Source organism: Podarcis vaucheri (genome assembly GCF_965113315.1).
Source record: "Podarcis vaucheri genome assembly, chromosome: 3".
Classification (NCBI taxonomy): Eukaryota; Metazoa; Chordata; class Lepidosauria; order Squamata; family Lacertidae; genus Podarcis; species Podarcis vaucheri.
In genome coordinates, this window is record NC_138761.1 from 70,559,640 (window position 1) to 70,586,768 (window position 27,129).

General features: G+C 40.2%; 1 protein-coding gene across 7 annotated transcripts in view; it reads left to right on the forward strand.

Moving 5' to 3' along the window:
- Positions 1 to 27,129, forward strand: part of FAM184A (family with sequence similarity 184 member A) — a 65,435-nt gene that overhangs the window by 14,242 nt on the left and 24,064 nt on the right. For all 7 annotated transcript variants that reach the window (XR_014217806.1, XM_082216049.1, XM_082216047.1 and 4 more), the window contains 8 exons: positions 6,399 to 7,253; positions 12,265 to 12,400; positions 14,791 to 14,972; positions 15,479 to 15,676; positions 17,503 to 17,625; positions 22,648 to 22,809; positions 23,577 to 23,702; positions 23,850 to 23,996. Coding sequence is in view for 6 of the 7 variants with exons in the window: in XM_082216049.1 (XP_082072175.1) it covers positions 6,399 to 7,253; positions 12,265 to 12,400; positions 14,791 to 14,972; positions 15,479 to 15,676; positions 17,503 to 17,625; positions 22,648 to 22,809; positions 23,577 to 23,702; positions 23,850 to 23,996 (1,929 nt within the window). In the remaining variant the exon portion in view is untranslated. The remainder of the gene's footprint in view (positions 1 to 6,398; positions 7,254 to 12,264; positions 12,401 to 14,790; positions 14,973 to 15,478; positions 15,677 to 17,502; positions 17,626 to 22,647; positions 22,810 to 23,576; positions 23,703 to 23,849; positions 23,997 to 27,129) is intronic.

Below are 27,129 nucleotides of genomic sequence, written 5' to 3' on the forward strand. Positions count from 1 at the left end.
CTGCTAATAGCGCTAATCCTCTAATCCGTCAATGGGCTTGCTTCGCAAGACGAAAAAACCGCTAGACGAAGAGAATCACGGAACGGATTCTTTTTGTCTTGCGAGGCACCACTGTACTTGGACATCACTGTTAACAATACCTAGTCTTTTTTAGATTTCATATTGAAGAGCTAGTACATAAATTTATTTACTGTGTATGGTGTATGGTTATTTACTGTGTATGGTGTATGGTGACATTAAATTTTTCTGGTGCTGCACTATTTTGGTTTCTTAAAACTGAAAGGTAATTATTTTCAACTAACAGTTAAAACAATCGACTGGCTTGCACAACATGCTAAGAAAACTTTGCTCCTCCCTAGGTTTTTTTCCTGCCATACTCTAATTGTGTCATCCTCTGTAGCTTGTGGTTAGAGAAGAGATAGCTTAAGCATCAGTTCAGGTTTGGATAACATTCTAAATCTAAGCCAAACTCTGGCTTAGAGAAGTAGCAAAAGGTGGAGCAAAGAGACTGCAAACTCCTCTTTAGGAGCCACAGAGTCTCACTAAGCCAAAGTTTGTGTTAGTGTGATCTGCCAACCATGCCTTATGACTGAGGGCTCTGATTGCTAAAAAAAGAAAAGAAAAACATCAAATGTTGTGCAGGTTAAGATTTCTTCATGACTAAAAGATTTAGAAAGGAAAGTTTTAATTTTAGTTGATTATGTGGGAAATATTTTATGAGTAGATATGAATAGGTATTACAGATAACACTTGTACATGCATTTCTATGTGTTAGAAAAGGAAGTATTTTAATAACTACACTAAAGCATTGGTAATGCAAGTGTATAATTTTTGTATTGGCTATATTGGCTAAGAGGAATGGATGGCATACCCTGCAGCTACAGAATATGTGTTATATTTTGAAAAAATAAGATTTAACACAATGCATACTTTGAAAAGGCACAGGGAATCAAAAAATTCTTTTGTTCAATAGCTTGTTGTATCAAAGGTTAAATAGAGTGAGCTCTGTGGTTGTCTGTCATTCCATTTATTATTTCAGTAGCTGCAAAAATTTTCATGTAGGGTTCTAATCTTTTTATCAAGAATGTAGCATTCTCTGTAGATTTGAATTGCAAATGACTGAAAATAGTGGAAATGAAAATACAACTGCATCTGTTCTATATCACAAGTTAACCTAGATACCAGAGTGTGTTGTAGGTCTCTCTCTCTCTCTCTCTCTCTCTCTCTCTCTCTCTCTCTCAGCACAAGAATCCTGCATGAATAGTACTGTATTCAGTATTACCAGTGCTAAATGCCTCAAATCTCTGTATAAAGGAGCTAGATTCCCAAGCGATTCCTGTATTCAGGCTGTTGGGGCTTGGACCTACATGAAGGTCTATCCAAAGCTAGGCTACAAGAGCTGTGGAATACCATGGGACATGGTGTACTCTTGACAAGGCTATGGTACTCCAGTACTAACACAACACAATTTTAATTTTTTAAAGAAGATTTAATTGTATTGTTTATAGTATTGATATATTTGCCACTCTGCAATTGTATTGTTTATAGTATTGACATATCTGCCACCCTTCTTCTTTGGAGGAAAGGCAGGATTTGTTATTGGCATCTGTCTGTGTCAAGAGACAATAGAGTGTGTGCCTCTGGGGGTGAAGTCAAATTGCTGGAGAATCACAGCACCTGCTGTTGCTGCAGAGACTGGTAACTTGTAACCTGCTGTCTCCCACATTGTTTTTGCCTGGGCAGTGTGTATGGAGCTCCTGGGCTGACCAGATGACAAAATCCTTCTCTTTGCCTCACTGATATGGACCAAAGGAAAGCAGAGCTAAACTTTAGCTTGGCTGCAGGAGTTGCTGGAAGGAGGCATACAAGATACCATTCAACCATCTTAGGGACTCCATTCTGGATTGTCTCCTTAGTCTTTTCTTCCCCCGAAGATGTCATGCAAAGCAGCAGATAAAATGCCAGATAGAAATTTAATAAATAAAAAGTAGCACTATGGCAAATATTTTGGTATGCTGTTGAGGCATAGCTGCGTGTACACTTCAGCATTTTACCCTATGGTTGGTATCAGTGCTATTTTTCTAGAAAAAGAGGTGCCAGAACTCACCATGAGCACCTCTCATTCTCTTAGCATGGCAATGGCGCCCGTCTGAGAGGTGGCTGAACTGAGTTCTGTTGAGTTCTGGCTGAAAAAAATCCTGGTTGGTATGATCTAGCAGTTACAGTGGTACCTCAGGTTACATACGCTTCAAGTTACAGACTCCGCTAACCCAGAAATAGTACCTCGGGTTAAGAACTTTGCTTCAGGATAAGAACAGAAATTATGCTCTGGAGGTGCAGCAGCAGCGGGAGGCCCCATTAGCTAAAGTGGTGCTTCAGGTTAAGAACAGTTTCAGGTTAAGAACAGACCTCCAGAACGAATTAAGTTCTTAACCCGAGGTACCACTGTATAGGCAGGACAACACATAGAATTTAGTCAGGATGAAAAGAGCATCATGTTGATGAGATTGCTAGCAGCAGATAATGGCCCATCTACAGTTGATCATGCAAGAATATGCCATCTGCTCTGGAGTAAAAATTGTTTTTCTGCCAAACAAGGCGGGAGAGAGTCCTAAGGCTTTTGACTGCAATAAATGTTCAGACATCTAAACCAGTTTGTGTAGACTCATCCCAAGGCATATGACAGTCTAAATCTAAAGTAGTGTGATTTGTAAATGTAAATTTCTTTTATAGGTTGTGAACTCTTTGGTCAGAAGTAGTAGCATTTGGGGAAACTTACGTTGCTGTGAGCCCCTGGGATAGAGTAGGATATGAATCCAATAAAAGAGTAGATAACCTTTGCTAGTAGTTTCTAATGTTGCACATAGTAATTCTACCTAAAGTCCTGTGAGTTTATGTGCAAAATATGAATTTATACAAATAATGTTAAGCTACTGTGAAATGAACAGGACAGCTTAAAACCAATTAAAATATAGTACAAGTACTGTGCTATGTCTGTGTCTAGAGTCATGTGTGAATTTTTAGCCTGCCTAGTGCAACCCCTCCCAATGTTGTTCACAAAATTAAAACCGTTTAGAAGTATTAAATGCATTATAATTATATACACTAGCAACATTTCCCTCCTTTGTTTAAACTTTACATACTACTTTTCATCCTACACCTTAGCATTGAAATGTATATCTTCATGACAATGGTCAGCCATGAATCTGACGATCAGCCATGGGAAATTGGAGGATTGGTACCTCTGATGTATATATTTGGTCACTCATTTCCCTTAAGTTTAAAGTCTCTAAGGTTAATGCCTCAAAGGATGGGTAGCAAGGCAAAGCAGTACCTGTTCAAGTTTCACCCAGCTTAAAGTATATTGGTAAGGAGTTGGACTGTGGACTACTTCCGGGCCCAGTTCTGAAAGCTAGGAACCTGAAGCCACTGGCTCATTCTGCAACCTTGGTGTTTGGTGGCTCCCTTCCCACACTTGGGAAGGCACAGTGTAGGCTTAGCAAGGAAAGGCTGTGAGTCAGGTTTTTCAAAAATTAACAGCTGCATTATTTAAATAAATGTGCCAATGCTTCTGAAATAAACCAGGGATTTCATGAAGAAAGGGCATTGAGGAGCACAGCCTCCGATAAGAAATGTCTTCCATTTTATTACTCTCTATTCTTTATTTTTTTTGTAATGGCTAGACTACTCAAGGTTGTTAAATTATACAGTGCATGCTTTTATCGTTCCTTTTTGTTAGGGTTGAGAAAAAAAATACTTGGAGTATTTTCTTTCCTGCAGGGCTAATGTGTAAGAACTGAAGTGAGGTGGAAAAAAGTTGCCTATCAGAAATGAAATTGTTCTTAATATCTCTTTGGGGGAGGCTTGCATCATGAGTGGCCCAGCTGCGTTTGTGTTTCTTACCATATCAAAGCAATCTTTGTCTATGTTAAAAGTCTGATATACAGAGTAGATCACAAACTGAACAATTTTTCCATTCTTGTCTAGTGCAGTCTTTGCACGGTTCTTACTCCTTTTTGTCCAACACAATGCATTTTTTAAACTACTGTTTAATTTGCCACTTATGTGGGGGTTATGCTCTGGGCCCCTGCACACATAAGTGAAACTGTGTAAAGTGGGGAGCACCCTTTAAATGCTCTCTCTTTCACTTTTTCTTCAATCTAATCTGAAAATACTGTGTTCAAAAATATCAACAACTAGAATTAAAGCTCTGGGAGCTGGCAGTAGGCTGTAGGACAAATGGAAAAGCAGTGTCAGTAGCTGCTGCTGCTGCTGCTTCTGCTGCTGTGCTACCCCTCACATCAGCTGTTAGGGAGGCTAAGCAGCATAAACAAAGCCCTTCTGCACCTCCAGTCTCTTCAGGGCTCTCCATCTTTCTTTTGGACTCCAATTGAACACAGACCTATTGAATGTAAATCAGACATGATGTTGAATACCTCATTTTCAAATATGCCAGTTAAAAAATAGGTATGTAAGGGCTATTTTTATTAGGAACCTAGCATAGGGCTGCCATTACTGGGATTTCAAAGGCGGCATTGATGTTCGTGGGGAATTTCCAAAATGTGGTGCTTTGTCCTGAATCGTAGGAAGTCAATTGAAAAATTGTGGTATTTTCACATTTTTGTAAAAAAACCTTAATAGCTTTTGGGGGTTTCTAATAAAAAGCTGAGTAACACCATTTGGTACAAACCTTCCACTTCTGCTATGGTCTTGACCAAGACCTCTCTCCTGCCAAAATCTACAAGTTGCAGGAAGAAAGCCTCATTGGTACCCTCACATACCTTTAAACACACACACACACACACACACAGTTGCAAATGATGTCTGTAGGGTTGCATTTTAGTTTCATCCAAAATTGCCTTCCCCCCCAAGTGAATTTTTATTGTTTTCCTTACATATTCTATTCCAACAAATTGTAATAGCACCATACATTACCTTTGACTCTGCCGAGTCACGACCCCCCTCCCTCCCCACAACTGGTATATTTATCCTCTTTCCATCACACACATCATTCTCATATTAGTAATATTATACATTGGAGGTATTATGTCAATCCTGTAAATGCCTACTTGTCCCTTAATATCAAGCAGAGACCTTCCTAGAGACCCCTTTTGGAAAGGGAGTGATGGGGACTCTGAGCACAGCTTCTCAAGGGTGGCCAGAATCCTTTGGAGTCATCTAATCTGGGGCGCAGAGAAGACTGGCTATTGGCCAATTTATGATGAACCAGTTATTGCCTCCTGGTTGCTGGGATTCTTGCAAAGAATGCTGGAATAAGTTGACCAAGATTGATCATGTGTTCTCAGGCAAGAGTACATACTTAGAATCACACCAAATAAATATGTTATTCCTTAAATCAGGGATTCCAAAACTTTCTACTCACAAGGCTCACTTGAGATGGTTGAAAATTACTAAGGCACTCAAGTCACAAAATGGTGGTGCAAGGAAAGAGCCTGTCACAAAATTGGGGGGGGGGGGAGGCAAAGGAAAACACCTGGCATAATCCACTAGCAATCACTGGCATCCTTTTCTGCTGATATTCAATCTATCTTTGAAAAATGCTAAATTCTTTACCACAGCTTTTCCCTTGTAGCAAAGATTTACATAGGTCAGCTTTCCATATGCTGAGTCCAGACATTTGCTCTGGAGATATTAGGACAGTCTCCCCATTTTAGGAATAATTTACTGTTTCCCAATTTAGGGCTTCTAAGTGGCCAATACTTTTCTTTTTTCCTCTCCCCACCTCTGCATGTCCCTGAAATTATTTTTTACAAATCTTCTGAAATATCTCCATTCACACTCAATTCGTGCCTAATCCCCCCCCCAAAACCCCATGGTTCTTTCTTCCCCCCTCTTTCTAGATTTCTTAAACATGACCCCTGGACATTTTTCCTCAGAGGCCTTGTCCCTCTTTAACCAACAAACTTCTTTTGCATCCTAGCCACCTCTATCTAGCATGCAAGGAGCTGCTGGTGCTAGCATGAGTCAAACCAAAACGTTTGCCAAACACAGCTAAGGAGCAAAGAATACATTAATATTAACGGTTTGAAACTAAACAATACCTATCAGTTACATTTACATTTAGCTAAACAAAGATATATAATGAAATTTGTAAATGTAACTGATAGGTATTGTTTAGTTTCAAAACGTTTTGCTAGCATTCCTGCTTACCTTTATCACAAAAAGAAGTCAAGCCTTTTTTGCTTTTGCTAACTTAATGTACTTATTCTTTAATATTAATGTATTCTTTGTACTTGCTGTCATTTTAATAGCACGATAAAACATCACTTTTAATGACATGTGGCTTTCAGTACCATGCCACAAAGTGTCCTGTCAGATTATTTTGAAATTTCTTTTTCTGAGTAATGAATTAATCTTTTATATGTGTATTTGTGCAGGTAATATATGCTTTGAACACAAAGAATGATGAACATGAGGCTGCTATTCAAGCCCTCAAAGATGCTCATGAAGAAGAAATCCAACAAATTATTGCAGAAACCAGAGAAAAGATTCTGCAGTATAAGAGTAAAGTTTCTGAGGAAATGGATCTCAAAAGAAAAATCCAGGTTTTAGAAGAGTCATTGGAAGATCATAAAAAGATGAAGCATCAAGCTTTAACTGAGTTTGAAGCATATAAGGACAGAGTTGAGGATATGCAACTTTGTGCAGAAGCTCAGCATGTTCAGCGTGTAGTAACTATGTCACGGGAAGTAGAAGAAATTAGAAAGAAGTTTGAGGAGAGGTTGCGGAGTTTTATACAATTACAAGTACAGTTGGAAAAGGATAAACGTTCAGCTCTTGAAGAACTAAGAGCTGCACATAGACTTGAGGTCCAGGAACTTGTAAAGACCCATCAGAACCAGAATGCTACTTTAAATAAGGGACAGGAAAAGTTAGAAGAATTACACAGGCGGGATGTGGAAGAACTGAATGCCAAAGTTGAAGAGCTAAGAGTGGAAAGAAAAAAGCTAATTGAGGACTATGAAGGTAAACTCAGCAAAGCTCAATCTTTCTATGAGCATGAACTTGATACTATGAAAAGGTCACAGCTATTTACAGCTGAAAGCCTGAAGACCTGCAAAGAGAAGGAAATAGAACTAAGAAAGGAGTTTCAAAGCCAAGAATCTGTTTTACGAAAAAACCTGGGAAAACTTAAGACTGAATTGCAGATGGTACAGGATGAAGCAGGTGGTCTACGAGAAAAATGTCAGAAACTTCAAGTAGCACTCAACACAGCAGAAAACAATGTGCAGGTGAGATGAGAATTGTTACATTATTTGTTTAGAACAAAAGTAATGTAACCTGTAAGAAGTAATGATGGTTCACCATTTGTATGTTGATTATGAAGTTTCAAGTCTTTGTCACTACCACTTGGCTATTTCACATCTTTCCTATATACATGATAAATGACTTATTGCATACTGGATCTCAAAGACTCAGTTGCTGGGCTTTTCCTCAGCACAAAGTGGTTACATGTAGTGAAAAGCATTACAATGCTTCTGTGTATAGTTAAGGGATAGAGTGTTCTACTGGGTGTTCCATATATTGAATATGCAAGGAAATAATTTATGTGTGCATGAATTTTAGCTAACAGTTTCTTTCTACACAAAAGTAGTTTCTTTGTCAAACAAACAAACAAACAAACAAACAAACTGATAAAACGTTTTGAAGTGGCCTTTAGTTTCTTGTCTGAGTCAGATAGGGAATGTCAAACTCTGGTTGATTTTGTCCCTTACTATATGGAAACTAATATTGACTCTGCTGCTTTTGGTATTTAGGTTGTAAAAGTTGTGCAAAGATAGGTGTTTATAAAAAAAAACCTACTTTGTTAATTTACTTACACACAAGTTTAGTTGAAATAAATGAAAAAGATGTGAAGCTAATTGATGACACGGTTGCATCCAAAACATATAAATAATTTTGAGTTACTTGTGAGGTTTTAAGCTGTGATCGTCAGCCTCTTTCATATGTTGTACCAGACGCTTCCTTACCAAACAACTTGAGATCCAGACACCTTCAGAGCAAGGTTCATGCCCCCATGCTGAAATTGGCAGGTGCCCTCTCAGTGTGAAAGGTGAGGACATTCAATATGAGTCTCTGTAGTGCCTTGTGGGGTGCTGTTCACTTGGGCACTGCTATTTCCCTTGCAGGTTGTCTGAGAAGTAGTACTGCCCAAACCAAAAGCAGTGCATGGAACATATCTGCATATTAGCCTTCATAATGGCCCTAAGTGCAGAAGCCTCTTGGGAATCCCTCAACTTAGCACTCAAGAGGGATGCAGTACTGCTATTTTAAAAGTTTCACACAACTGTTTTGGCATGGGTAACTCTACTTTCACATCAGATTGCTTGCGAAGTTGCATAACCCATGCAAAAAAGCCCCATGAAAGCTTCTATTTCTGAGTTAGCTGCACTTCCAACACTCCCCACCTTAAATAGAGAATTTCCTCACGTGCCCTTCTGTTAACATTCAGTCATGTACTGCTTCTCTCTCTCAGGCCACCAGATGCTGAGATGGGGACAGGTTGAAGCAAACAGCAGGATGACTCCTACTAAAGGAGCACCAGTTGGCCATTCCTGATATAAAGGACCCAGTCATTCTATTTTCTGCTTTACCATATTGATGGTTTTTGAGGATGGCTATTCCTTCCTCCTGCCTTTGGGACTTTAGATTGCTGAAGGGTCCGTTGCTGTGCTAGCTGCAGAAACACATTGCCTTCCTCACCTTGCAGTAGATTTAGAGGGTGAAACATTTAAATATGGCATTTGTTCAAGTTTATATCCAAAACTATGATACAGTTTTTCCAGGTGAAACTACAGTAGATTTTCTTCTAACAGTGAAAGCAAATGACAATATGAACTAATTAACAGTTAAAATTGGTGGCTTTGATCCAGGGACCCCTTGGGCAAGCAGATGGCACTTATATTGATGCAACAAATTTGGGTTTGTATCCAAAGCAGTGCCAGCGGAGTTCTGCTGATGTTTCTCCTCCTCCTCCCCATGCTCCCCAAATCTTCTCTGGAGAGTCTCCTAATACTCTAAAGCTGATTTTGAGGTTGGGAAGTGCAGGGGAGAAGAGGAATAAAAAGTTCTGTTCAACCTGCACACATCTCTTGCACTGCTGGAATGGGAGCACCCCACCAATTTCTTAGCCTCAGACTGAAGCCACCAGCATCACTTTGGACACCATTTTAGGGGGTCCCCTGACCCAGGACTCTTTTTTCAGATTGAACTCACCGGAACTCAGTTCCAGCACCTCACAGGTAGGTGCCATTGCCATGGTAAGAGAACAAAAGGGAGCGGGTGGCACTGTGGTCTAAACCACTGAGCCACTTGGGCTTGCTGATCAGAAGGTCAGTGGTTCAAATCCGTGCAACAGAGTGAGCTCCCATTGCTCTGTCCCAGCTACTGGCAGCCTAGCAGTTCAAAAGCACAACAGTGCAAGTAGATAAATAGGTACTGCTGCAGCAGGAAGGTAAACGGTGTTTCTGTGCACTCTGGTTTCCATCACAGTGTTCCATTGCGCCAGAAGTAGTTTAGTCATTCTGGCCACATGACCCAGAAAGCTGTCTGTGGACAAACTCCGGCTCCCTTGGTCCGAAACAAGATGAGCACCGCAACCCCATAGTCGTCTTTGACTGGACTTAACTGTCCAGGGGTCCTTTACCTTTACCTTTACCTTTTATAAGAGCATTGCCCTTACCCAAAGGAGTGGCTTTTAGATGCTACATAGGGGACTGCAATGGAGTGCACTCAGAAAATATCTTTTGATCCTCTGCATCCTAGTCACATATTATGCAAAAACATGGTTTAGTGCTGTATGTGTGAACTTGCAGTCACATGCTCCCTCTCCTCCATGGTAAAAGGTTGTTACCCTTCTACTGGGTTCTCCATTGCTTTGAACAGATGAGCACATAAACTAGGTATGCATGCCAAAAGAGTTACTCTTCTGGGATGGGATGGTTACAGTGGTACCTTGGTTTACAAACTTAATCCGTTCCGGAAGTCTGTTCTTAAACCAAAGCATTCTTAAACCAAGGTGTGCTTTCCCATAGCAGCGGGGGACTCAATTTACAAATGGAACAAACTCAACAGGAAGCGAAACATGTTCTGCTTCCAAGGCAAAGTTCACAAACCAAAACACCTACTTCCGGGTTTGCAGCGTTCTTAATCCAAGTTGTTCATAAGCTAAGCTGTTCTTAAGCCAAGGTACCACTGTATTTTGAAATGTAACTAAAAAGCGGATAGGGGGAGGGGAGTTATTGTTTTGTTTTAGTTTTGTTCTTGTTTTTGTTATGAATGTTGTCTTTTTATCTTGTGAACCACTCTGAGATCTATGCATGAAGGGGGCATGTAAATTTACCATAGTGAGTAATATTAATAATAAACTTTTTTGCAATTTAACCTATTTTGTATCCAATAATGGATTATGGGACTTTGGTGGATTTTGCTGCTTGTGACTAAAAGTTACTAAAACCTCTTCCATACTTACCTCAAAACTTAAATTTGTATTCTAGCTTTCTTCTTTTCATTTTATGTAGGCTGCCTCACTGAAATCTCACTTCTGTGGTGTAGTCATGAACTCTAATAGTTCTTGAACATCTTTTTCTAATTAGTTATCACTTGACCATTCTTAGCCAATTCTCCTGCTTTTATTCCACATGGGACTAAATGCATGTGTTTTAAATGTTGATTTACTTACCTCCCCCAGCCCCGAAGACTAAGAAGTGGTTCTTCTTGCCATTCTTCCTGCAAATTTGATATATATTGTGCTAAATAATGCAGTCATTAATATTTAGTACAATGGCATTTTCAGTCTTCTGTCTCTGTGCAGTTTAAGCACTTATCAATTTTCTATGACTGTCATCTAACATAGCTTCAAGGTTTGAAAAAGGGATAAAAATTATATATTGAGCATGCATAATACATAACACTGGTTTGCACTCAGTCACACATAGCTTAGTCATGCCTTTTTCCTTGTAAGCTGCTTTTTAAGTTGGCATATTTTCTTTAATAAAGTTCATTTTTGTAATGGGAACTTAATATGTTGTTCTAATTAAATTGCATTTTTTTCTCTCAGGGCAGAATGCCAACATGTCTATACTATTACTGGAACATTTATTCTGACTTACCTGAATGGCCATACAATTTAAAAATGCACTACCTGAGTTGTGCTTGATGGGTACTTAGAACACAGCCTTCCTGATGGTGGAAGCCTGTCTGGTCCCTTCTTTCCATTCAGAAAAATGTCTTCTATTTTTCATATTATCTTATTATCAACATGATTGTTTGTCATGTTGCTGTTTTAGTATTTTTGTTTGTTTCTGTGTGTGTGTATGTGTGTTGTTTTCATCATGGAGTGTGAGGCTTGTGGGCCTGTACACCCACCCAGCCACATCAAATGTAAAAGGAAAGGGTTACATTTAACATTGTATTGTTTTCTGCGTTGATTGGGGTAGATCTAAATGTACCTTCTGCAGAAGTCAGTTTGGTGTAGTGGTCAGAATGTCAGAGTAGGATCTGGGAGACCAGGGTTCAAAGACCCACTCAACAATGAAGCTCACTTGGGCCAGTCACTAATGCTCAGCCTAACCCACATCACAGGGTCATTGTGAGTATAAAATGGGGAGGAGGAGAACTGTGTACACCACCTTGAGTTTGGAGGAAAGAAGGTGGGATATAAGTGCAATAAATAAATACATATCTTCCCATGGAGGGGCTGTTTTATACCTTGTTGTAAAGTTCTGTTCCAGAAAAGTGAAACTAACTCATATTCTTCCATTTGTGCAAGAGCTATTGCAATATTTTGGAGAAACAGAAGCATGAGAACTGTTGTAGAATATCTGTTAGAGTACTTTGTGAACTCTTGAACAAGCTTTTGCAGAACAGTACTATTAGCCGTTTCTCCTTCTAGTCATGGTTCTTAGATCCAATCCGTTTTGTGGAAAGAATGCACTCACTGTTCACCAATTAATTTTCTGTTAACAGTGCTATTACTTTGAACAGTGTCCCATAAAATGTACACATTTTACTAGAACAGCTGCAAATGTTTGCCAGCGGGTGGGGAATTAATTATTAGACACATTGGTACACTAGGCCTGCATGCAAGAGGCTCACAGACTTTTGTGACTAAAGCACTGCAAGAATGTCCAGGCCAGAAAGTTGCTAGCAGTCTTTGTTTTATAAATTGGTAAATTTCATTCATAGTTGTCCCATTTGAAAAACATTACTTTGTCCTTTTAATATGGTTTTCTCTTCTCTTAGGCTCTTCAAAAACAGTTGGATGATGTCAAAGATGAGGAAATGTCATTGTTAAGCAAACACAAAGAGGTTGAAAGTGAACTAGCAGCTGCTAGAGAACGTTTACAGCAACAGGCCACAGATCTAGTACTAAAAGCCAGTATGTGTGCATATGTTTTTATGTGCTTTGTATGTAATTTACCTGAAGTATATATTCAGAATGTTTTTGTTCAGTAGTTTAATGCAAAAAACCTGTTTTATACAAAGCCTTTATAACCTTTAAATGATGAATTGAAAAGCTTATAGTATAACTCTTTTGTTATTGCTAGACTTTTCTTATATCAAGAGTGATGGGAATGTAGCAGCCCAGGCCAGGCGGTTTCTCACTTCTCCCACCAACCCACAGGTCACTACAACAAGTAGGCAGGGCTGCCCAGCTGTCAGTCCCCTGATATCATTATGACATTGGGTGACAACTTCAGATAAGTTATCCATCAGCACAAATCATTTTATCCATCAGCACAAATCATCAAATTATTGGCACTGTCAAGGAGTGCTGCTTACCAAGGAACAATTGGGAACACACTTTTAAGTTCCCAGTTCTTTGCAGCTTTTACCTGCCCCATACCTGGTGTCACATATTATGCCTGGTGTACAGCAGATATGTTTGGTTTGGGGGTAATGGCCTCATGTGTCTAATTTGGCCTGCAGGCCAGAGCTTCCTTACCCTGCTGTCTTAAATTTTGAACTTTCTAGCATATATGTGAAATATAGTGGGGGAAAATCATTGTTAAAGTCTTGACTATATAATGCAAACATACATACTGAGAGACTCCAAAACACTCAGTGTGAAGTCTTGTATTCTCTATTAATTAACTTTTATAATTTCCGAAGGGGTACCTCTTGCAGCAAAAGCAACTGACTCTTGTGACGTTTTGAAAACTTACACATTTATTATGGCATAATCTTTCATGGATTGCCTTCCTGGTTTTTGGCTTGTTACTGTTTTACAATTTGAAGGCTGGTCCACACATTAGAACTCTTTTCTCCCCGCCCAGCGCAGAAATACAGTTGGCTTGAGGCACACAATTGAGTGAAAAGGTGCAACCAAGAGTTGTTACCGGCTTGATGGTATTGTGTCATGGGCCAGATCCAGCCCAGATGCTGGCAGTTATGCACTCCTGTTGCTGATTGTTCCCTGCCTCTCTAAAATAGTAACAAAATCTGTTTCAGAAATTTTATTCAATACAGTAATAATTTTGGGCATAACCTTCTGTGAGCCCAGCACTGCTATTGATGTTCTTATTGAGTGTAGCCTGTTCAGGATCCTGGGGGGAAAAAAGGAGAATTAGTGGATTTCTTTATTCAAGCTATAGGAAAGCTTTATAATCATGGGAACTGCTGGGTATGCTGCAGTTCGCTCACTACAGCATTTGCCAGGGCTGCAAGTGTTAGGCAGTGGAGAAGTTCAGTGGACTTTTAGGGTGATTTCCTCTTACTTTAGCAGTTCAAGAGTTGTGTCAATGAGTTAACTATAAAATGAGTTAACTATGAATGTTCTATGACAGAATTACTCTTCAAAAGAAATTGTGGTTTCACTTGTGGCCCAAAGATTTCTTTGGAGAACATACATAATGAGGCAGGATTTTGTATAAGAGCAGTGTGGCATTAAATAATAAAATTGTTATATGAGCAGTATGTCTGACAGTGAAGTTCTATACAAGTTTTCTTAGAAATAAGTCATTCTACATTCAATTGGTCTTACATAGGAGTAAATGTATATAGCAGGGGTCAGCAAGGTTTATCTTGCCTGGGCCGGATCAGTCCCGCGAAGATCCCTCCGTGGGCCGGATCTCTTGCGTGTGTGAGCACGCACACCAGCAATTTTTGGTATCTGTCTCTGCGCAGACGCGATTTCTGGTGCCGCAGAAGCGAGGCCCCTTGCTGCACTGCACCTGATTAGCGCAGCGCGTGAGCGGGCAGCTCGGTTCGGGGGTGGCTCGTGGGCCGGTCAAACGACCTCCACAGGCCGCTTCCGGCCCATTGGCCTTAAGTTGGTGACCCCTGGTATATAGGATTGTGGTCTAAATAACACTTAGCTGCATTGAGGCAATCATATCAGCTTAATAAAGCTAGATATGAACAAGCCTTGTACCCACACATGCAGCCCCTTCCTTCCGTCCTTCTCAGTGTGTTGCAATCGATCCTTGGAAATCCGTGGGAACCATAATTTCCAATTAACATCCAAACTGATAACCTGTGGTTACCAACTTTGGTAAGGACATTCAGCCGACTTCAAACCTTGGTTTTAAGATCCTGGCTTGTTCTGAACCTGGTAACCATATTTTCCCAGATCAGACGTAATGGGAAACTTTCTGAATTACCACAACACAACACAAAAAAGAACAGGGAAGCAGCAGTGCAGGTACAGAGCATGGTAACAAAAGACTCGTGCTTCTTAAACCAAGATAGGATATGGTTGATGCCCTTCTAACACAATTGTGGTTGGATGTGTCTCTGATTCTAAATTCATACTTTATTTTCTTATAGGTCATATTGGAATGCTTCAAGCTACACAAATGACCCAGGAAGTTACAATAAGGGATTTGGAATCAGAAAAATCTAGATTAAAGGAGAAACTGTCCCAGCTAGAAGATGAAAGAAATCTATTACAAAGCAAAACGCAGAGCCTGGATGAAAGACAAAGGCAACAAATTCTTGCACTGGAGAAGGTAAAAGAAGTAATCCTTTTTGAAAAAGAACAACTTCCGATTCAACAGTCCTAAAGTGGAGGGTGGGAGGAGGAAATACTGTGGTGGAGGAGCCACTTCTTAAGCCCTACTGCTTTACGCTGGCCACAGAACACTGGGAATTTGAGGGAGGGGGTATTTTCTGTACCCTCTCCCTCAGTTTATCCTTTTAAAAACATATTATGTTAACACTAATGGGACAGGGAAACATGTCTGCTCCAAGGCCGACTTACCTCTTTGGTCTTTATGAGAGGGGTGTCAAGGCCTCACCCAGAATGCTTTATTTCTAGGCCCACTGTCCCTGAGACACTTCCAGTACTACAGCAAAGGTGGAGTTTTCAGCTGCCAAGAGAATATGGGTGGAGTCTTGTATGAGACAGAGAATGGTGGTAGAGTTGCAGAACTGAAGGTCATAGGCGGCGACAATGATTACAGTGGAAAAAAATGGATGATGTCATGAGTTCAAGTTTGTTTGTTTGAATTAACAGAAAGTGAATGAAGCAAGGGAAACACAACGAGAATATTATGAGAAGGAGCTGATAAAACTGCAAGCCAGGCTGGAAGGGGAGGCTGCACAATTAAATGAGGCTCATTCTAAGACCTTGGAGGAGTTGGCATGGAAACATCATACTGCTCTTGAGGCAGCACATAGCACTGCTAACAAGGAGAAAAAGAAACTGCAAATGGTAAGAGAACTATAATGTGAGGACTGTTCTTAGTTTTGCTGTATGAAAAAGATTTTGAATTAAAAAATCAAGTATATAGCATACCTTAGTTCCAGATATTTTCCAGTAAGAGGCTTGTAAAAGCAAGAGGAAGCATGTAGCAAATTTTTCAGCTACACGAATTATTTTAGGCAGAAGAGATTGCATATTAATATCACTTATATAAAAAATGGGCAGCATTTCTCTCCAATTTCTCATTGGCTAATAATAGACAGGTAAGAAGTTAAGAATTTGCTTTCTCAGTCTTTTACAAAATAAAAAAATTCCTTCCAGTAGCACCTTAAAGACCAACTAAGTTAGTTCTTGGTATGAGCTTTCGTGTGCATGCACACTTCTTCAGATACACTGAAACAGAAGTTGCCAGATCCTTCTATATAGTGAGAAGGTGGGGAGGGGTATTACTCAGAAGGGTGGTGGGAATGGGAGATTGGCAGATAGCTGAGATGAGCCTGTTGATGACTCTTAACGACTGCAATAGGTCTTACAGGAAAAGGCAAGGGGGGAGAAGGTGAAAAATGGCTTAGTCATGTATAATGAGATAAGAATCCAATGTCTTTGTTCAGTCCAGGTCTCTCCATGGTTTTAAGTTTGGTAATGAGTTGCAATTCATCAGCTTCTCTTTCCAGTCTATTTCTGAAATTCCTTTGTAGTAAAACAGCTACTTTGAGATCTTGTATAGAATGTCCTGGGAGATTGAAGTGTTCTCCTACTGGTTTCTCTGTTTTGTGATTCTTGATGTCAGATTTATGTCTGTTTATTCTTTGGCGTAAGGTTTGGCCTGTTTGTCCAATATAGAGAGCTGAAGGACACTGTTGGCATTTGATGGCATACACAATGTTAGACGATGAGCAATTAAATAGTCCTGAGATGGTATGTGTGATGTTGTTGGGGCCAGTAATGGTGTTGTCCGGATGTATGTGGCAGCAAAGTTGGCATCTGGGTTTATTGCAGGCTCTGGTGCCAGTGTCCGTGTTAAGTCTGGTTGTAGTATTATTGTGGGTTAGGAGTTGTTTAAAATTGGGTGGCTGTCTGTAGGCAATGAAAGGTCTTCCTCCCAGAGCTTGAGAAAGAGAACTGTCATTGTCCAGGAGAGGTTGTAGATCTCTGATGATGCGTTGTACTGTTTTAACTTGGGAGCTGTATGTGATGACTAGAGGTGTTCTGTTGTTTTCTTTTTTGGGTCTGTCTTGCAGCAAGTTCTCTCTGGGTATCAGTCTGGCTCTGTTGATCTGTTGTCCAACTTCATCTGCTGGGTGTTTTAGTTCTAAAAAGCCTCACATTGCAATTATTTTTAATTCATTGTTTTCAACAGGCCAGGTTAATATTAAACTGACAGTCCCAGTACTTTCATGAAAGCCCTCAGTTGACATCTTAAATTTTTACATTTGTTATCCTTGTGTTTGAGTAGTTACACTACAGAATAACATCTTGAAATTAAATATTTTTATTAGACTAGAAGTTTCTAAAACTCTCATCTATGAAATGGCATATTTGGCTCAAACCTTTGTTTGTTTAGAATTACACTAATTTTGGACTTGTCCAGATGTTGTTACAAATTTACTAATATTCTGTCTCTTCTGCATGTTGGACTCATTAGAATGGGGAAAAGGAGAAACATTTCCAGCACTTTTATTAAATATTATTTGTGTCAACAGCAGGTCTCTCTGTTTGTTTTATAAGTAATACATAGAACAACCATGAGCATTAGAAAAACAGACTAATATGAGCCCTGCTTTAGTATGTAATGAACCTAAACAGGCATTTCTATTGTTTTTCGTTTTCTTAAGGAGTTGGAGCAGCACTTTGAAAAAGAGAAGATACATTTTGAAGACGAGAAGAATCAGCTTCGACAGCAGTTGGAAAACCTGAGGGAAGAACTGACAACCAAGCTGACTTCATCCAATCAGGAGGCAAGAATCAGCTTAGTCATATCAGCTAACTGTCATGTGCATTAGACCACTTTTAACCAATACTGATATTTTCTTTAGTCAGTGTTTTAGAGCTGTATGTTTAAGATTTGCTCTATTCTATTTTGCTTTTTAATTTTTTTTAAAAAAATATAGTTCTTATATTCATGACTTTTATGAATGATGTAGAGAAAAGGAAGGTTGTTCTCTTCTCTGATAATGCTAGAATTTTCTGTCATGACTTGGTAATGACCACTAGACTGCTTTAATCACATTTATTAAGGATCGCTATATTAGTGGCAACAGCCATGGGTAGCTAAACATGAAATCTCCATATTCAAAGGCAGCATACCTCTGAATATCAAATACTAGGGACAAACAGGAAGGAGAATGTCATCTCCATGCCCTACTTGTAAAAAGCCAGAGGCATCTGGTCGCCACTGTTGAAAACAGAATTTGCTACATTGACCTTACTCTAATCCAGCAAGAATTCTTAACTTCCCATGTACAGTAATTGTATTTTCCCCAATGTTTTTTTTTTAAAAAAAAAAAAATGCAAATGCTTTGCTTAGTAGTTGCATATGTACTCCAACCTTCTTCTAAAGAGCTCAGGTTAATTTACATAGATTCTCCTCATTTTACATTCAAAGTAACCCTACAATGTATTATAGATTTAGATAGTTAGTGTCCTGAATATCCTAAGACCAACACTAAGTGGTGGGGAGATTTGAACTTGGATTTCTTGGCCCAAGTTCTGTATCTTACCCATGGCAGCAGCATTCCCCAATCTGGGATCCTCCAGTGTTGGACTCACAACTCCCACAAACCCCAGCCAACATGCCCAGTGGTAAGGGATGTTGGGAGTTGTAGTCAACAACAACTGAAGGTCAGCAGTTTGGGGGTGTCTGCATTATAGCTTCTTTTTTTATACAAACAAAGGCATTTATACAGTATACCAGGTCGGAGAACCTGTTTCAGTCTGAGGACCATATTTCTTGTGAGCAACATTCTGTTAAGTATTTCTTATTTGTAATTTCATTTGTACATTTGTTTTTAATATGCTATTTTGCAGTCCTGAAGAGGAATGGCTTTTTATTTTAAACAACTTGATAGAGATGGTATATTGGTTAGTAACCGGAAAATCTAATGTTTATTGCATTCTTAAGATGCTCTTTTAAAAATACTGTTATTGAACTATTGATCCTTCTCATAAAAAATTAATTATATGCTCAGCTTCAGAGTTACAAACTAACATTTTTAAAATGTCAGCTTTACAGATAATAATGTCACTTATAAGTTGTCACAGAAATGGTTCAGTATCCAGAAAAAGCCAATTACCGTATTTTTCGCCCTATAAGATGCACTTTTCCCCCTCCAAAAATGAAGGGGAAATGTGTGTGCGTCCTATGGGGCGAATGCAGGCTTTCGCTGAAGCCTGGAGAGCCCCAGCGCCAGCCCCACAAGGTCGGGGGACAGAGGGAGGTGGAACGCCGCCATCCCGCTGTCTCCCGAAGTGGTTTGGAGGCTGACGGCGGGGAGACCCCACCGCCAGCCCCACAAGCTCCGGGGACAGCTGGGAGGCGCAGCGCATCTTCCCGCTGTCCCCGGACCTGGTCTGAAGGCGGGCGGTGGGGAGAAGAGCGCTTCTCCCCGCTGCCGGCCCCACAAGCGCCTGGGGGGGTTAATTTTTTTCCCTTTCTTTCCCCCCAAAAAACTTGGTGCGTCCTATGGGGCGAAAAATACGGTAAGCCAATTTGTCATTTTAAAACTATTTCATTAAATTATTCATTATTTCGTACAAACACTAATAAATAGCTTATAAATGGATTAGGGACTGCTGAGAATAAAAGCTGCTTACTTATTGCTGCAGTCCTCTACACATCTACTGTAAGTCCTATTTATTTAACTTGTGAGTAGACATTTATAAGATTCTGCTCTTAGCGTCTAAACTATTGCAGAACAAAGTGGCCCCACATTTGCACTGAACAAGAAGGGAGTAAAATAGGATCCCATGGGTCACCAAAGGCAGCATCCCCAGGAGAATTTATTTATTTATTTATTTATTTATTTATTTAACAACATTTACATACAGTCATACCTCGGGATACAGACGTTTCAGGTTCCTTTTTTTCAGGTTACGGACTGCAAAAACCTGGAAGTACCAGAACGGGTTACTTCCAGTTTCGGCAGTTGCGCATGTGCAGAAGTGCTAAATCACACTTTGCGCATGCGCAGAAGCGCCGAATCGCAATCCATGCATGCGCAGATGCGGGTTGCGAACTCTGCGGGTTGTGAATGTGCATCCCGCACAGATCGCGTTCACAACCCGAGCGTCCACTGTACTGCTTTGCTGTGAATAAAAACTTCTAAGGGAGAGGTGATGAATGTATGTCTAAGTATAGTCACTTGGGAGAAATCTTCCAGATGCTCACAATGATGCCAAGATCAAGGTACAAGGACTTGTACATGCCTAGGGAGATTTTTTATTCCTTTGAATTGTAAATATCCAGTCTCAAAAACAGTTTCCAATGCTATGTGGTGTACTGCTGTGAAATACAAAATCCAAAGCCATGTCGATCATGTAAGACCAAGTGCTCAATTCTTGGTCCAAATTATACATTTTATCAAAAGTTGCCAAAGAATCAAAAGGATGCTATTTCCCTTTTCAACATCAAGGCAGAGATTCTCAGTCACAGCTGCAATTTCAGTCATGCTGCATACCCAGGTAAAAAGCCAGACAAGAAGGTTTATATATGTAGCTGACAGTATCTGTGTATGTCTGAGTCTGCAGACTGTCCACCTATTCAACAACTTTTCTTAGAAAATAGAATCTGAAGTTGGAGTGGTGACTGGTGGACAGTCTGGTGGAGAAGTGAATATGCAAATGTATATATACAGAGTGGAAGGCAAATAACTGTAGATGAGTCATCTCTTTTCAAAGGGTGGTGTTGATTACTTGTGTAACAAACAATAATCCAGCTTTACCAAGCTAGTTTTCAAAATACAATGCATAAAAGTTCAAGTTTAATTAAATTCCTCCTATGTTCAAGAACATTGATGAGTATATGAGGCCGCTGGATGAAGGGATACTGGTATATAAAGCTTCCAAGTCAGGCAAAATATGAGTAGTTCTGCTTCAGAAAGGGGCACGTTAGTTACTCATTCTCTGGGAGGAGATTGTGTACTAGGTTCACTATTGCTTTGAAGACTCTTAAGGGAGACATGTACTTCATGGTTTATTGGTTTTTAAACTTGAAACCAAAGGAGAATTTTTCCTTATTCACACTGTTGATTTGCATTTTCCTCACATTCAGCCTCATTGATACTGTCAGTAGTTCTGAATCGAAAGCTTAATTTAGGGTGATTTTTATGCATAAGCAAACAAATACAAAAAAGAGAATATTAACCAAAATATGTATACTAGTCTATCTCATGCGGATATAATTGGAAGTAATCTGTATTGCATCTTCTTCATGCATTCCCAGTTGCAGGCAGCTGTTATATACCGTTAGTGTATATAACAAAGCTCCACTATGTAGTGTTAAAAATGTCTGAAGTTCTATTTGAGATAATCCTTGTAAAAGTAAAGTTATAAAAGAATTGCCTTCCACAAAATCCTGTTGCAGAAACCTTTAATAATAAGGTTGGCAAGTCCTGACTGGTATAATCCTTCAGCAAATGTTTCAAAATACAGGTATAGTCTCATAAACTCAAGCTTGTCTCCTTACCAGATATTGATGGGGCGAAGGCCATGAGACTTCAAACAGCAAGTTGTGTGTGTTCTTGGATGCAGTGCTGTCTACATTCTTGCAGAATGCTGGTGTGCATAATGGATAAAGCTTCAGCATATAGGGGATATATCTTTGCAATTGCCTACCATGTTTGAAATTACAGTAGCTCTTGGCTGCCCTCTCTTATCTATAATATTGTATTTTATAACCTCTTTTTTTAAAGTCTAAATCTAAGGAAATTGTGATACTTGTGTTTGTTTGAAATGTTTGGTGTATGTTTGTTTTTAATAGTAGTAAATAGTAAAATTATGAGTGGGGTTGGCTTTGTCTGTATGAAGATTATATTTAAATAGGGGGAAATATGCACAAAAGTACCGTATTTTTCGTCCCATAGGACGCTCCGTCCCATAGGACACACCTAGTTTTTTTGGGGGGAAATTCCTTTATTTCCCCCCCAAAAGCAGGTCGGGGGAACTGAACCAGGTCGAGGAACAGCGGGATGGCGGCGCTGCGCCTCCCTGCTGTCCCCCGAGCTTGTGGGGCTGGCCAATGTCTGCCTGGCGTGAGGGGCGCTCTGCTTCAGGGCGCCCCGCCCGCCAGGCGGCAGGCTGCTATCCGCAGCGTGGGGAGCCCTGTGGGGAACTCCTGCAGGGCTCCCCACGCTGCGGGTGTCTGTCCGCCGCGCGGGGCGCTCTGCTTTCAGGGCGCCCGGCGCTCCGGGAAGCAGGCTGCTATCCGCAGCCTAGACAGCCCTGCGGGACCTCCCGCAGGGCTGCCTAGGCTGCGGATGTGTTCCCGAAGCACCGGGCGCTCTGCTTTCTGGGCGCCCGACGCTCTGGGAAGCAGGCTGCTATCCAAAGCCTAGACATCCCTGCGGGACCTCCCGCAGGGCTGCCTAGGCTGCGGGTGTGTTCCCGAAGCACCGGGCGCTCTGCTTTCAGCGCGCCCGGCACTCCGGGAAGCAGGCTAGTATCCGCAGCCTAGACAGCCCTGTGGGAACTCCTGCAGGGCTGCCTAGGCTGTGGATGTCTTCCTGAAGCCTGGAGAGCGAGAGGGGTCGGTGCGCACCGACCCCTCTCACTCTCCAAGCTTCAGCGAAAGCCTGCATTCGCCCCATAGGACACACCCAGATTTCCCCTTCATTTTTGGAGGGGAAAAAGTGCGTCTTATAGGGCGAAAAATACGGTATGTCATGCTCAGTTAACTGTATACCGAATACTATACTATTCAGCATACACAAGTTCATAATCTGAAATTGTTAAACTATCAATACTTCTTTCTCTCCTTTTTGTAGATGGGTCGATTACAAGATCTAGTAAGAAAAAGTGAACAGGGCCTTGGTACTGCAGAAGGGCACATCTCCAATCTCCAGGAAACCCAGGAAATACTACAAAAAGAACTGGAGTTAACCAGGGCAAGACTGAGGGAGACCACTGATTCTCTGTATAATGTTCAGGTAACTGCAGGATACACCAGCTCCATCACTCTGATTCATGGCAACTGCTTTACACATCTGAAGCTCCCTCTCCTTACACACAGAGATAAGCTTTCCTATTTACTCTAGTGTCTACTGTAACCCCATATATTTATCATCACTCAGATGTGCTACTGTCCTCTAAACTAGATGGGTTTAAAAGGAAATTTGACAAATTCATGGGGAATGAGTCTAGTCATTATGGCTCTAACCTCAGATTCAGAGCTGGCATGTCATTGAATGCCGGCTGCTGGAAGCAACAAGAGAAGACTGTATCCTTCATTTCCTACTCGTGAGCTTCTGAGAAGCATCCAGAGGACACCTGTGGAAAATAGGTTGCTGAACTAATAGACCATTGGTCTGATTCAGCAGGGCTCTTATGTTCTTATGCACGTATCAAGCTTTCTTTGCGTGTACCTAAAAGTTATCATGGATCCTTGAGTCAGGATCTGTTTTATCTACATAACACCGATGAACTTGAAAATCCTTGTATTTTTAATGAATAGTTAATAGGAACAAGCAACTCAATTCATACCATTAAAATATTATCAAAATACAAATTTTTAAGGTGTCATTAAATTAATTGCATAAAAATATACAAACTAAAACATATTCCTGAGCAGTCAGTTTAAAAAATCACTAGTACTGCTTGAGCATTCAGTAAAGGCACTAACATTGCTTCTGAGCAAAATATTGTCATGAAATCATTTTGTTGCTGCTTACCTATGTTTTGAATTTTGTGTTCCTAGGGGGAACTAGACCAGGAAAGACAGCAGCATGAAGTAATGATTGTAGCTATGAGGGAAGAGGAAAAATTCAAAGTTGACAGAATGGCCCGTGATCTAGAAATAAAATGGACAGAAAATCTTCGGCAAGTGCCCTTTTTATTTTATGGTTTTTTTTCTTTTACGACAAATCATGTATTAAATGCAGTTATGTGACCAAACTGTGCGTTTCAATAATATTTTTATAGTGTCATTAAAGGCCAGAAAGTTTTAGTTCTGCTTCTTCTTCTTAGGCAGGAATGTACCAAACTTCGAGAAGAGTTAAGGCTTCAGCATGAGGAGGATAAAAAGTCAGCAATGACTCAACTTCTGCAGCTAAAAGAGAGAGAGAAAAATGCTGCCAGAGATAGCTGGCAGAAGAAAGTTGAAGATCTTTTGGATCAGGTAACTGGAATGATTACTAGCATGTTTTATTACTGTTGTGAAATTACATCTGAAAAGGGATAAATTGTTGTAGAGCTAGTTGGCTGATTAAGGCAGGAAATCATATTCTGAAGTCGGTGGCCATTGTGTCTGTTACAGAATTATATGAAATATATGAATGTGCTTTGATTAGCAGTGAATTGGGAAATCTGTAAGGGCTAAGCCATGGTATCTGTTCTCTCCAATGTACAACTGTGGACCTGAAGGACAGACTTTAACTGTATGATTCACATCTGAGAGGACTCTAGCTTAAAATATTGGAAAAAAATGTTTTTATTTACCAGTTTGTTTATATCCCTCGCCCTCAAAAGCTCGTGCTACTCAGAGCCTGATGCATAACAATAAAATCCAAAATGAAAAACATAAACTTATTAAGCATCCATGCCCAGTGCAGCCCAACAGCACACAATATACAAAGGAGAGGAGCTAAATCCACAACAGCCATCTGAACCATGCACAGTTTGCAAAAAGCAAAAATGTAGGTACTGAAGACTATCCAGTAATAAGTTTCTTGTTTGTTGCTGAAATATCTGTTCACATTGGAAGCCACCTGGTTTTATGTGTGGAAATTCTTCATAGGACCTTCATATGTTCTACAAATGTTTCCTGCAGAAATCAAATAATTGTGATAGGCTGTATACAAAGACAAAGACTTATTTAAGGATGGACAGTTTGAGACGTGTAAAAATTATGCAGCAGACAAAGCATAGGGATGGGTGTCACAGGAAGGAAACAATAATTTCAGCATAGTTTCCACTGGAACGCATATGTCTTCCATTAATGGATACTGGAAGATTTTTTTATTGCATCATATCTTTGGTGGGTTTCAAATTAATGATTTGCCCTCCTGAAAGTAGCGAGTTAACTTTACCAAATATTCCTGTTCTGCAACAGAACTAAAAAGCATCATTGCAGCCATCAGCAGTGAACAGATGGAACATGGGTTTAAATCCCAAACCATGCATTCAGGAAAACACACACAAATTAAATACAGTAAGCTATGGATTTTGATGTGTTCGGGGAAAAGTACATTTATAGGTGTATTTTAGAAATGTGGTAAACAGAATATGGTTTAATCCTTAAATCCCAGGATCAGCTTGTCTGAGAGTAGGTCACATTGAACTCATTGGGACTAACTTGTAAGTAGAGAGCCATAAAATTTCACTGTTTGTTTATTAAAATGTTTTTGTATCACCTTTTGGCTATAACATGGGCCACCAAGCAAGTTTTCAAGAAAAGAAAATACAGTTTAAAACAATAATATAAGTAACACATTAAAACAAAATATCAACTTAAAAAAACACTAAAAGCCAAACAAAATAAAAATGTTTAAAATTGAACAGGGATGAGGCCAGTCTAATGTCTCCAGGAAGGGAGTTTCATAAACTGAGGTGCAGGTACAGAAAACACCCTATCTAGCATCCTCACCAATTGGATCTCTTTTGGTGGGCCATACAAAAGGGTTTCAGAAAATGATTTCTGCCTCTGGATTGGTTCATATTGGAGGAGGCAGTCTTTCAGATCCCCTCTCATAAGCTTTATAGGTAACCACCAGGACCTAAAGTTGGGCCTGGAAACACCAAACAAGGTTGGTGTCATATGGTCTTAGAAACATACACAAGAAAGCAATCTGATTGCTGCATTGTGTACCAGCTACAGTTTCTGAACACACTTAAAAGGCAACAGCCCCATATAGAGTATGTTGTAAAAATCTAGCTTGAAGGTGACATATCAGAGCTGCCTTCTCCAGAAAAGGGTTGACACACCAGCCAAAACTGGGCAAAAGCATTCCTGGATACAGCAGCTGCTTTGGCATCAAGGGGCTATGCTGGATCCAGAAGCACTGCCAAAGAGCAAAGCCTATCCTTCAAATTGAGTGCAAACCCATCTAGAACAGGCTGTACTCACAATCTTAAATTAGATTGTCTGCTGACCAGCAGCACCTCTCTCTTGTCTGAAATTAATTTGTTAGTCCCTGTTCTGTCCTGTGGGTCCAAATACAGACCAGGGTGATGAAATGACTGATGGCCCGATGGACCCAGTTGCAGGGATTCCAAAGAAAGATGCACAAATCTCCATAGTGATCAGTTGTAGTATTTTATATTACAGGTATAGCAAGATACTCACATACTGCAATGTAATGCAGGATTCCTTGCCGCTGAAGTGGCAAGCACCACTTTGGCTTTGTCCATGAAGTGCTAATCATATATGGTTTACTTATACAAAAAGCAAGGTATTAAGCAGGCAACAATGGTCCAATTAACTCACCCCTGGCTTAGAGGCCCCTTCCCAGCTCTCATCCATCTCTTAGATAAGCAAGCAGCTGACAAGCAGGCAGCATGAGAAGCCTCCTCTATCCCAAAGAAGGCTTCAAACAAGCAGATAAACATGTGTGATCTCATGTTACAGCTCACACCAATTAGTCCTGGGGTTATCTTGACTACCAAGATAGCAGTTACAGGCCTTCCGGGACATTTGCACCTTTTGGTTCTACGCAGTCCCCAACCAGGCCTTCACTGTATTGAGATAATGGTTCAGAATGTGGTCTCGTAGACATTATTTGTAAATTAGAGATAGAACTAAGTATCACGGGCTTGAGGACACAAAATAATATCTTTGCTTTCCCCATTAAGGGGAAAGAAATAGGGCTGGAAAGTATGTTAGACTATGAGGTAGCTCTGATAGAGAATGTAGGTGATCCTGACTGTTAGTATATGCACACACACACACACACACAGCAAACAACAATTCAGGATCACATCCAGGACTTTCTCAACACACACAAATATTAGTTTGACTACAATTAAGTCATACTCAAAGTAGACACATCAGTGGGCATTGCTAACTTAAGTGCATTAATTTCAGTGGGTCTACTCTATGTAGATAACAATTTCCTAGCATTAAATCAAATAAAATCCAAAGTAAACAAGCATAATGTCCCAAATTTCAGGTTTAAAAGATGTGTCTGACATCCAATCTCAGTAAGCAAAGAGTGTAGGACCCGCTTTTCAGAGGAGTAGTTCAGAGTTTGGAATCTTAATACATCAAGCTGGCTTAGCCATGAATGTAGCTTTGCAGTTTCCTAGATCTGGGA